Source organism: Muntiacus reevesi, chromosome 14 (genome assembly GCF_963930625.1).
Source record: "Muntiacus reevesi chromosome 14, mMunRee1.1, whole genome shotgun sequence".
Taxonomy (NCBI): domain Eukaryota; kingdom Metazoa; phylum Chordata; class Mammalia; order Artiodactyla; family Cervidae; genus Muntiacus; species Muntiacus reevesi.
In genome coordinates, this window is record NC_089262.1 from 37,943,183 (window position 1) to 37,956,444 (window position 13,262).

Sequence of the window (13,262 nt, forward strand, 5' to 3'; positions counted from 1 at the left end):
TGGGATTGTTTCCTTAACTTCTCTAAATGAAATTTCTCTAAACCTAATTAAACATAAAAGGTTTTGCAGAGCAAAGGAAATCATAAACAAAATGAAAAGACAACCTATGAACTGGGAGAAAATATTTGAAAATGATGCTACTGACAAGGGATTAATTTCCAAAATATACTAACGGTTCATGCAGCTCAATATAAAAAAAAAATAACCCAATCAAAAATGGACAGAAGATCTAAGTAGACATTTCTCCAAAGAAGACATACAGATGGCCAAGAGGCACATGAAAAAATGCTCAAGATTGCTAATTATTAGAGAAATGCAAAACTATAATGAGATATTACCTCACAGCAGTCAGAATGGTCATTATTTAAAAAATGACCACAAATAAATGTTGGCAAAGATGTCGAGAAAAGGAACCCTTATACAATGTTGGTGGAAATGTAAATTGGTGCAGTCATTATGGAGAACAGTATAGTGGTTCCTTCAAAAACTAAAAGTAGAGTTACCATATGATACAACAATCCCACTCCTAGGCACATGTCCCAGGAAAAAAGATAAACACACCCCCAATGTTCAATGCAACACTATTACAATAGCCAAAACATGGAAGCAACCTAAAAGTCCATCTACAGATGAATGGATACAGATGTGATCTACCTACCTATCTATGTATATACAATGGAATGTTACTCAGTCATAAAAAAGAATGAAATACTGCCATTTGCAGCAACATGGATGGACCTAGAGATTATCATACTAAGTGACATATGTCAGACAGAGAAAGACAAATATCATATTTTTTTCACTTGTATGTGAAATCTGAAAAAAAAAAAAAAGATACAAGAGATACAAAGGGACTTATTTATGAAACAGAAATAGACCCACAGACATAGAAAACAAATTTATTGTTACCAAAGGGGAAAGAATCAAGGGGGTGGATAAATTAGGAGTTTAGGACTAATAGATACAAACTACTATAATAAAATAGATAACTAACAGGGACCTATTGTATAGCACAGGGAACTACATCCAATATTTCGTAATAAACCATAAGGGAAAAGAATCTGAAAAAGAAAAAAAGAATATATACATATGTATACTGAATCACTTTATAGTACACCTGAAACTAACATTATAAACCAATTGTACTTCAATAAAATTATTTTAATAAATTTTCTTTTTTAAAAAAGAGAGAAGGGGGTGGGTTTTCATGCAGGAAAAGGAGAACCCAAAAGAAAAAAAATTTCACAAATTTCTTCTAGCATTATTTACAGAAGTGAACCTCTGAATCTAGCCAACACTAAGTACTCCAATCACTAGAGGTATACTTTGTGGTGGAATAGGGATAATTCTATCGAATAGTTTAGATAGAGAGGAGACCGTCAGTGAATATTTGCTGCATGAATGATGTCCAAAGTCTCTCCTGGGCTAGTGAACTTCTTCCCTAATTCCATGCTCAACAGGCAACCCTCTGATATGTCTAAGATGACAAGGTCCCCTTTTCTTAGAAGGGGTATCCTAAATAACTGGCAAAACACATCACTCTCAAGCAAAACTAATCCCTCACTGGCTTTGGTGCTGTCACAAAAATCTTGTGATTATGGTTAATGTGAGTCAGTCACAAAACCCCTAGGTGCACTATGAGACCTGTAAAACATATGGCCAACATAGGAAAATGGAGGTCCTGGCAAAACTGTATCCTCTTGGGGGAGTCCATCCTCTAGGCTAGTTCTATACCCTTTGTGATATTGCTAAATAGTTCCAAATGTAACAGAAGAGCCTTACCTATAGGTAACACCCTTGTACCAAACCACTTTGACTAGTTCATGGTAGGAATATTCTTCTTCACCAAACTGTTCCTGTGAAAGTGAATCAGAAAAGCTCCACCTGTGAAGGACAAAAATCCGAACTATTAACTCTGCCTGCTTCATAGAATTACCTTTAGAAGTCAACAAAACAGTGCTGCTGTAGTAAGACTTATTTCTTGCTTATATTAGATTAAAAAAAAAGTAAAAATACAAAAGTACATTAGTGAAATTTAAAACTACAGTTGACCCTTGAACAACATGGGGGTGGGGGCACTGACCCCAGCTGTAGGGAAAGAGCAAACTAGCCACGATGGCATGGTCAGGCTGTCTCCCCATGGCCTCTTGCTCTTGTGCCGTTTTGTAAATAATGATTATGTAATAGCTGAGATAATTTATAATCATCAGGATTTTATAACCATCAGGAGGTACTTGCTTGGTCACGGGTTACTCTGTGCCATATGCCTATATGAGCTCCACCATGAAAGCCCTGGCTGCTGCTGCATCAGGGTTACATTGGAGTGGCATGATGGTCATGTTATATGAGGTCATGTTATGCCTGCGTTATGGCCACACTATGGTTATGTTATGGCTGCTACTCCGGCTGCTGCATCAGCCAGGAGAGACGCTGTGTTATGCCAACCAGGAGAGAATAACGTGTCTGCAGTTCGTTCCTACAGCTCCTCAAGTCTTCTTCCAGCCTCTTAACTCATGCCTTGCCTATCCTGGGTTCAGCAAACAGTGTGAACAGCAAGACAATTGGTGCTGTGAATGGGATCAGCACTACACCAGTGCAGTAGGAAACCAAGTACTGTTATCTCTGTTTCAAAAACAAAGGAGCTGATAAAGGACTCACCCACGGGCAGGAAGCTGAAACACTTTGGCTAAAATCAGGACTCAAACCCTAGTTCTGCTGATTCCACAAACTGTGATCTCTAATCGAACACAAACTCTCCCCCACATCTAGTGATTTAAAGATCTAAAAAATAAAAATGCAGGTACTATATTTATTGAAAAAATCTGCATGTAAGTGGACTCATGTAGTTCAAATCTGTGTTGTCCAAGAGTCAACTGTAATCTTATTTTTCCACATATTTTCTTAGTATTTTTAATAATCTCATTGTTGAATCTCAGCATAAATACATGTTAAGTTTTACAAACCTTAAAACTTTAGGATTCAAACAATAAATATTTACTGAAATACGTATGGTGGGCCAGATATTGTGCTACACACACTGTGGCTATTACACTCAAGAAAGCAGACATGGTCCCTGACCTCAGTGGCGGATTTTATCTAGCACAGATATTAAACAGTAGATACTGAACATAAAGAAAGAACTACCGGATGCTACGGATTGTATGGGCTTCCCTGATGGCTAGCAGTAAAGAATACCCATAATGCAAGAGACCCAGGAGACGTGGGTTTGATTTCTGGGTTGGGAAGATCCTCTCAAGGAGGAAATGGCAACCCACTCCAGTATTCTTGCCTGGGAAATCCCATGGACAAAGGAGCCTGGTGGGCTATACACCAAATGGTCGCAAGAGTCAGACACAACTGAGCGCGCACACACACTCTGGGCTTCTCTGGTGGCTCAGTGGTAAAGAATCTGCCTGTATACAGGAGATGTGGGTTCAATCCCTGGGTCAGGAAGATCCTTGGAAAAGGAAATGGAAACCCACTCCAGTACTCCTGTCTGGGAAATCCCATGGACAGAGGAGCCTGGCGGGCTACAGTCCATGGGGTCACAAGAGTCAGACACGACCCAGCAACTAAACCACCACCATGTATTGTATACAGTCTAGTCCTATCTAGGAAATGAGGCTTATGCTAAGACCTGGAAACGAGCATAAGTTAGTGAACTTAGAGAAAGGGAGTGTTTCAGGCACAGGAAAGAACAGGTGGTAAAAGAAAGTGGTAAAAGAAAGCTTGGGCAAACATTTGAGGGATGGCGAGAAGTTCAGTTTAGGGATTTCCCCGGTGGTTCAGTGGCTAAGATATCATGCTGCCAATTCAGGGACCTGGGTTTGATCCCTGATAAGGGAACTAGATCCCATATGCTGCAACTAAAAACATTCAGCATGCCACAACTAAGACCCAGCAAAGACAAACACACACACATATTAACGTCCAGTTCAGTATAGAAGGAGCAAGGGCAAGAGTGGTGAGGATTACAGATCCAGGAATGGACCAGATAATGGAAGGCCTGTTAAGTTGTGTTTAAGGATAATCAAATTATTGAGAAATTGTTCATTTAGAAGCGTTAATATCTTTTCATGTATACTAACAATATTGGAATTCCCAATTCTAACTAGATAATAATGACAAGCCTAAAAGTAAGTCCTGCATTTTGTTTTTCAGTAACAAATAAGTACTCAGAAAAGGACCTGAGATCATATTCCAATTCTACAAGCACCAGCTGTGAGACTTTGGTTGGGTTAATATTTCCATGTCTCAATTTCCTCTACAGTGTGGGGAGTGATAATAGTACTTACCTCAAGGGGTGACTATGAGGATTAAACAGGTAAAGTATAACTGCACTTCACACAAAGTCGTGGTTTGTGCTAGCGATTATCATTATTACTACACTACTTACACAGCGTTCATGTTATAAATCTGTACCCATTAGGGTATCCATCTCTTAGTGATGGTAACAGGTTGGTACCTAGCCATCCGGAAGCCTCCCCGTGTTTGCCCCTTTTGAAATGGACACATTCGTGCAGCTGCTCACGTGCTCAGCACTTCACTGTGTCCGGCTCTGGGGTAACCCTATGGATCACAGCCCGCCAGGCTCCTCTGTCCACGGGATTCTCCAGGCAAGAATACTGGAGTGGGCTGCCATGCTCTTCTCCAGGGGATCTCCCTGACCCAGGGTTTGAACCCACATCTCTTATGCCACCTTCACTGGTAGGCAGGATTTTTACCACTAGTGCCGCCTGGGAAGCCCAGACATATTTACACTGAATTAACCAAAGACAAGGGTGTTCTCTGAGGCTGTGTATGAAGAAGGAACCCATGATCACAAACTTGTCAGGTCCATGCTCTAGCAACAGAAGTAACAGGTGCCACTGAGCAGCAGCTGACATGTCTTAGAGCTGGTTCCCACAGAATTCTGTGCCATCACTTACTGCACTTTAACAAAATTTTTGGTGACAGGGATCCTTACTAGACTCTAAGCTCCTAGAGAGCACAGACTCTGTCTTAGTCATCTCTACAGTCTCTGTGCTTAACAAAGTGCCTAGTGTAGTATGTAAAGGAAGAAATATGAGTAACACATTAGCTAGGGACATTATTTCCTATCTATTATAAGCAAAGTTTAAGATCAACTGAACTTTCCTTATGCACGGTATCAGATGATTCAGATAGATAAATGATCCTTAGGTGAGGTCTGGTTTTGACAAAAGTGTTAGGACAAATAAGTGTTCTTCCATTACCTGTGCAAGTGTGGGGCAGGACAGCTCAGCAACAGGGCCTTGGGAAGAATAGAAACTTCTTTTCCTCTTTCTTCAGAAACATCAGAAGTTAACATTCTCTTCTGGGTGATATCTGAATCAGTTCCAGACATACTGCTGATTTTATTATGAAAATGAAGTGCTAAAGACAAAGGGTATTTCCATTCCTCCGGACAGGAGGCCACAGACCAGCACTGCTTTACCCATGCGTATACACATGTGTCTTTCGTACCAGGAGAAGACAGCACCTCCCTCCCTTCGGCTGCATTCACACAACTCTTCTCTGAAGGTCCTTTGGATTTCATGATTTGATGATAAAGTTCATTTTCTTTATTCTTCAGTTTCCTCTGTCCTGATAAACTTCCATGTGTACAGATTTTGCCAGCTTTTTCAACCTGTTTGTCCTTTTTGCCTTTATTATTTTTTTCGGACACTACTATAGATGAGTCTGGCTTCTGGCTTACTTTACACAAAAAATGTACTGCAAATTCATGCTGAGATTTGGGCAGGCAAAGGTATGCGTGACCATCTAAAGATGATATCCTCACAGTGCCATTCTGCATACACGTCATGCCATCATCAGTGTCAAGACTGGGCCATCTCACTTCTGAGACATCAATCAAGATACGCTGAGATGAGGGGAAAAAAAGGAATGGTATTTTCTGTTAACAGTCCACGTTTTCCATCCATTTGATACTTAACATATTATGGAAGGAAGCTCTTAAAAGTTTTGTCCTTTACCATTTAGAAAGAATGAAAAATGTCAATCTATATACGGTTTTCCAGAGAACATTTGATATTATTATCTCTCTCTGAAAAGTAGAGACAAAACACACACACACACTGACAAACAGGACAGAAAAGAAAAACAAAAATCATCTTGATTATTTTTAATGTCAAACATATTCTGATTTAAAGTGCACAATGCATCAGAGATACAAAGATTTGCAGCCCTTCCCAAAAAGTCTATTCTGTAAAAAGAATATAAATGAGAGAAGACCAGCACAACTGTATGAAAAAGCAATCACACCGTAAATGGTATGGAACTAGCATAAAAATCATCAACAGAACAATTTAGAGAATACAGAAACAGACTCAACCATATCGTAAAATGTTACACATGGTAATATGAGGTTTTCAGAACAAGGGGGTAAAGGGAGAATTAAGTATTTAACAAATGGTACTGAAATTATTCAATAGCATTGGGAAATGCTATCTCAAAGGATTATCACATGGCCTAAAAAGGATAACATGTATAAGGTACTTGTCCTACAGAGGTACATCACACACTAAAATAAATTCCAGGTGCCTTAAAAGGTAACACTTAAAAAAAAAATCAAATTGCTCAAAGGTAAACTGATCTGAAACAACAGGAAACAGATTTGTAATAGGTAATGGAGCCTGCTGCATCTTTTCATATAAGATAAAAACAGTGAGTGTCATATGACAGTCTTTTAATCAGTTAAGCTTGCCAAATCACACATTTCATCCTCCATTTATATAAAACCTTAAACTTACAAAAACTATTGTCAAGAAAGCCTTGTAAATTTACAATGCTGTCTGTGTGTACAGATGATAGCGTGCTAACATTAAGAGCAGTAGTCACGTCATTTGCAGCAACATGGACGCAACTAGAGATTATCATACTAAGTGAAGTAAGCCAGACACAGAAAGACAAACACCATACGACAGCACTTACATGTGGAATCTAAACTGTGGCACCAATGAACCTACTTACAAAACAGAAACAGACTCACAGACACAGAGATCAGACTTGGTGAGGGAGTGGGGGAGGGATGGACTGACTGGGAATTTGAGGTTGGTAGATGCAAACTATTACATTAGAATGGATAAACAATGGATACTGCATAGCACAGGGAACCAAAGCCAATCTGCTGGGATAAACCATAATGGAAAAGAATATTTTTAAAAAATGTATATACGTGTAAAGCTGAGTTATTCTGCTGTACAGCGGAGACAGCAGAGACTAACACAATATTGTAAATCAACTATACTTCAATTAAAAGAAATATAAAAAATAAAAAAAGGCCAGTATTCATTGATGGCAAAGCTGCTTTATAAGGATTATCAGTTAAGACAATCATTTTTTCTAGAATTAGACTATCGAATACAGCATCAGCAGCATGCTATGTAGTTTCAGTGAACTGTCACTCAAAAGATACAGTGGAAAAATGACCCTGTAAACTAAGTTACTGGCTTACAATTTTTGACTCTTGTGCCATCAGACAATATAATAGAAAATTACTCAGCAGGCAGGCAAGCATCATGTCTATAGCAGAAAGTGGTTAAGAGCCAGTCTTCAGAGTCAGATAGACTGGGTTCAGATCCTGACTTTGCCATTTAGAAAAATTTCATGGATAAATTAGGTAAACTCTCTGAGATTTAGTTCTCTCATCTGTAAAAAGGGGCTGATAGTAGTCAATATACCTGTTCTGATTGTTTGAACATCCATTTTGATGAGCAGATACCCATGCCATATTGAAGCTATTAAATTTTTCTATATCATTCTTAGAACTTGGCACATAGTAACCCCTCAAGAAATGATGGCTATTATTACTCCTAAAAGTTGAAAATAGAATAAAAGAATAAAACGTGTATACCCATAAATGATTACACATCTCTCCTACACATTAACTACACATAAGCTACTGAAAATGGCCACATAATTTCTGAATTTTGATACCTTTGAGAATCAGGAAGTCACCAATCTATAAAGTTCTGAGTATAATCCTCTGATACAAAAAAGAGAAAAGGGAAAAAAGGCACAGAGATACACTATGTAACTTCTGTGTCTCAAGGAACAAAATATCAGTTGAAAATGTCAGTCTGTTGAAATGTACGGGTCTATGCATTGTATAGCAACATGTCTATGCTCAGTGTCATGAAGAAAAAAATGTAAATATTAAACTACCTGTTTGTAATCACTTGTCCTCAAATATTTGTTTTAAAAATGAAGTTTAAAAAATATTACCGTTTTCATTTCAGAAGGTATGATGCTTTCAGATAAAAAAGGACAGGTAGCAAAAGAGTTACGAAAATCGAGGGCTCGTTGTAACTGCTCCTACAAAAAAAAACACAAGGTAATTTTTTAAAATGATTTGAATATCAATTTAGAATGACAGTAATCCAGAATACTAGCCACTTTCTGTATTCTGGACACCTCAACAATATTTTAGTATGAAAAAGAGTAGTTTTTGTGCCATCTTTACTTACTCGGTAAGTGCTAATAACAAAGTGTGTCCTTTGGCGAATTCTTTCTGGCTGTTGTAAAGGATGTGCTGAAACAGGAGGTGCCTTTTCAAATAAAAATTCAGAGCCACAGGGAGAAAGCTGCAATCTGGAACCATCAATATATTGCACTTGCACTGAATCATCTTCATAAAGTACCATTTGCACTTCAGCCGCCATTACTGTGACTGTTGATAAAATGTTCTTCCAAGGCAAAGGCTGAAGGAAATAGCAAATATAGTAGCACCAATGGTTCTCTTCACGTACAAAAGTTCTATCAAAATAAATGGATGAACATAAGCAAAACACACTGCCACTGAGCTTACTTTTTTGGATGAAAAGTGATTATCTTACCCTGATCTGACCTGAATGCCTTGATTAATCCCGAGGGCTTTACCTCAGTAGTGTGGGAAGATAATTGGGAGGGAGAAGACAGCCCACCAAGTTATAACTGCCCTTATCATTTTAGTAGCTTTAACTTCTGAAAATTGGATGCTCAGGATCTCACTTCAAATAACAAGCAAATTCCATCTTTGCAAAAAGAATACATCAAATCAGAGACTTCCCTGGTGCTCCAGTGGCTAAGACTCCACGCTCTCAATGCAGGGGTCCCGGGTTTGATCCTTGGTCAGGAAATTAGATCCCACATGTTGCAAATAAGACCTGGGGCAGTCAAATAAATAAATAAATATTTTTAAAAAAGAAGAAGAAAAATGTAGCAAATCATCCATAGTACATGTAAAAGGCAGGCCAAAAGTAACTATTTGGCCCACTTGAAAATAATACCTGGAATCCTGTCACTAGCCTGGCATTATGGAAGTAGCTCCATGTCACAACTCAGAAAGCTAACTAACCACCTAGTGAATTAGATTCATCTTGTTCACTGAATTCAATTTCCTCCTCTTTACCTCTAAAATGTCTCTGTATTCTCACCTATGCTTTCCACATAGGTATGATGGAAGGGGAATGAAAGGGTTGGGTTCCATTCACACTCTATCAGTTCCTAGCGTTGTTTCCTTATTTGTAAAATAGGGGTAGTAATAGGATTGCTGTGAGGATCAAATGAGACAACATATATAACAGTGCCAGTAGTGTGAATGTTGCTTTGCAGGAGCTCAATAAATTTTATAATTCTTTCTAAAACTAACTGCATCCCCTACTAGGACATTATCTCCTTCTGCTACCCAGGTGATCAAGTTTCACCTGACCAAAAAAGAAACAAAAAACAAATAGTAACTTTCCATAGATACCATTTTCTCCAGCTTATCTCTTTTCCTACCAATAAACTTCTCAGGTGTAGTATTCACTGTGTCAACTTTCTTTTTTCTTTTGGCCGAGCTTCGAGGCATGCAAGACCCTAGTTCACTGATGAGGGATCCAACCCAAGCACCCTGCATTGGGAACATGAGTCTTAATCACTGGACTGCCAGGCAAGTCCCAGCGTTCACTTTCTCTCCCAACAATCTTCAGTGCATTGCAATCCAGCTTTCTCTGTCACCTCACCACTGAAATTGTTTCACAATGGTCACCAGTATCTTCCTACACTCAATGACTTCCGTCTTCATCCTACGAAAGTAGCCAATATGTGATGGTGTTGTCTGTCTTCCTTTGCACCAAACTCTCTTCTTCTGTCTTTTATGTAAAAGGGTTGGGGTGCCATGGTCCCTCCCCCCCACCCCCTCTATATCTGTTCTTCTTAATAGTTTAACCATTGTTCTTCTTCACCATTCTCTTAAATCAAGGGATTCATCAACACCTGACCTTAGTTAGTCCCCATTTTATCTCTTCCTCCTAGATACACTTATGTTGCTTTTATGCCCACCCTTAAAAGGCTTTTATGCCTTTTAAAAAAATCTTACCCATTTCACTGTATGTAATTAGCTACATATGATATAGCCTACAATCTTTGGCGGAGTATGTCAATATATAAATGTTAAACCACATGATCTCTCCTGAGGAAATTTACACAACTTTAATCATTCTCTTTCTCTAGAGAGCTTCCAAATCTACCTGACCTCTCTCCAGAGCATTCAGCTGCCTGCAGGACCTCTCTCCATGTCCGGGTTCCACAGATAAATCAAACTCAACATCACTTCCACTCAAGGAAGACTTATGTTAATACCCTCGAATTCACTTTCATTCTTAACTCCCTCAAGGCCAATCTACAAACAGTAGCTAGCAGGACCTTGTAACATAAAAATGATATTTAACCCCTTCTGACTTACAACCCAACATTTGCACTTAGAATAAAATCTGGATTCTTAACCACAGCCTATAAAAGCCATATAATCTGCACCTATCTACTTCTTCAATGTCTTCTCCTAACTCTCTCCTTGTTCAGGACACTTTAGCTACATTGGCTTTTTAATGTTTTTTTTTAAGAAGTTGTAACGCATCTCAGAACCTTTGTACTGTTCTTTCTGCCTAGCATGACATTTCCCTGACTCATCACATGACTGGCTCTTTGGCACCAATAATATCTCAGCACAAATATCGAACTTCCTCAAAGGCCTAACCTGACCAGTTAAAAGTTGTTCCCAACCATGACTTTTTATCCATTTCATCGTTTTTCTTCATAACATCTATTACTATCAAAATGGGTTCTATCTATGTACTTGCTTTTTGTCTTTTTTCATGGGACTTCCCTAGTGGCTCAGATGATAATCTGCCTGTAATGCAGGAGACCAGGGTTCGATCCCAGGGTCATGGACAAAAACTCAACAGAGCAGGTACTTCATCTTTCTTATTCACAATTGTATCCCTGGCATCTAAAACAATACTTGGCCAATAATAATAAGGGTGCAATAACTATTAAATCATAAATATATAAGTAATATATAAGAATATATAAGTAAATTTTAAAATTCTTGCTCCTCCTGAATTGCAATTTGAGTCAATGGCATCTCAGTTTGACTTCTTAGTGTTTCCCTTCACACCCTTGTGACAAGTCCTGTTGATTCAGTATGTCTCTCCCATAAATCTGGCTCTTCCTTTCCTATTTCTGGTCAACTTTTCCCTCCACTCCTGTAAACTGTCTGGGACCTTTTCCCAGTTTTCCCCCTCTCCAATCCATTTCCAGCATTCCCCTCATTGGTAATTTTCCACAACCCAGACCATACCAACCACTTTACATCACTTGTTTACATACTTGTTAACGGGCAATAAATACTCATAGCATTAAGCATATTTATATTGCGGCTATATGTATCCTATATACGTACGAGGTCTACTTGCTATTTCAGAAAAAACAGGTGCAGGCACACAGTCGAAAAATGTATTTTCTCATACCAACTGGGAAAAGGCCTCTATCTTAAGTCAAGATTTTTTTCCAACAGCTTATTCTGGTATAATTGTTGCTTGGATTATTTAAATAATCAAGCAGACACAAGAAACAGTGAGAATATCTTAAGTTCCTGCCATCATTAATAATAATAATAATCTGGCTCCAACCCACACTGCCAGCGTCATGTCTACTTTGATCAAAAAATTTGTTCTCGACATTAACGGGAACTTCATCAAACGCGTATCTACAGAAAAAGCCTCATGCAAACAACCAACGTCTTCGACTCACACAGCAAGCAGTTCTGAGCTTTAACGTCGTGGAAACGAGGCCAATCAATGGCCCTTGTGCTTTAGTTTGCCAAAATACTCGGAGTAGCAGCTTGTGCTCCTGCCTACGACGCTTCTCGAGGAGTATTTCTTGAATTTGACAAGTTACCAGCAAGTGATGTTTCTCGATGAAAGAAAAATCATAACCGAGAGGAGTTAAGGCTACAGGGAGGAGGTCTGGCGGCCTCTAGTCAAGTCCGAGTAGTCGGAGACACCAGCAGCTGCGACCGCGAAGACGAACCGAAGACAAACAAACTGCCGCAATTCAAACCTTCCCGCACCCTAGGAAACCCGCCCGTTTTACAAAGGGAGACCGGAAGTCCTGACCTAACCGAGCCCTCCTCTCGCAAAGGGCGGGACCGGAAGTAGGGGAGGCAGGGGCTCTCAGTCCGGAAGTTGGTCTGATACTGTCCGGCTTTTACTTCCGGCATCCCCCACCCCCGCCCCGCCCAAGGAACCGGCTAGACCTGGTTGTGCTAAAGCTGGTCGAGGACGCACGTTCTGATGCTCTAGCCGAGATAGCTAAAGATTTGGAATTTAGTGGCGTGATGCTATTTAAATAATCTAAACAATTATACGTCAATAAAGCAGTTAAAAAAAAACCCGAAGATAGAGACCTCTGCTTTCCTAGTTTGATGTCAGAAAATGTCGTTCAGCTTTCTTTGCACCTTTAAAATTTTTGTTTACGATAGCAAGTGGACGCGTCTGCTATATTTCTTGCCACTGAAACAAACATTTGTGGAGCGTCTATATAGTAGGCGTGCTGTGGATAAAGCAGGGAACGAGATCCATGGTCGAGGACGGGGGCTAGAGATTAACTGTAAAGAAACGACTAGACAATAATTTAATCACAAGTTTGGTAAATGTTCCTAAAATAAAATACAGAGGTCTGTGAGAGTTTATGTGTGCGAGTCGCTCAGTCGTGTCCGACTCTTTGCGACCCCATGGACTGTAGGGCTCCAGGCTCCTCTTTCAGTGAAATTCTTCAGGCAAGAATACTGGAGTGGGTTGCCATTGCCTTCACCAGAAGATCTTCCCCACCCAGGGATCGAGCCTGCAGGTGGATTCTTTACCGTCTTGCATTGCAGGTGGATTCTTTACCGTCTGAGGCACCAGGGAAGCCCTGGTGAGAGTTTATAGTGGGCGACCTAA

General features: G+C 39.5%; 1 protein-coding gene across 2 annotated transcripts in view; it reads right to left on the bottom strand.

Annotated features, from left to right (window-relative positions):
• C14H5orf34 (chromosome 14 C5orf34 homolog) overlaps positions 1-12,400 on the bottom strand; it is a 31,602-nt gene extending 19,202 nt beyond the window's left edge. The window contains exons 1-6 of one of the 2 annotated variants that reach the window (XM_065905505.1): positions 12,073-12,400; positions 8,856-9,164; positions 8,487-8,720; positions 8,245-8,334; positions 5,235-5,881; positions 1,783-1,884 (exon numbers count right to left, since the gene is read on the bottom strand). In XM_065905505.1, coding sequence (XP_065761577.1) covers positions 1,783-1,884; positions 5,235-5,881; positions 8,245-8,334; positions 8,487-8,681 — 1,034 coding nt within the window. In that variant the 5' untranslated portion in view covers positions 8,682-8,720; positions 8,856-9,164; positions 12,073-12,400. Of the gene's footprint in view, positions 1-1,782; positions 1,885-5,234; positions 5,882-8,244; positions 8,335-8,486; positions 9,165-12,072 lie in introns of both variants that reach the window. The other variant, XM_065905504.1, reaches the window with a different exon arrangement.
• Positions 12,401-13,262: the final 862 nt, after the last annotated feature.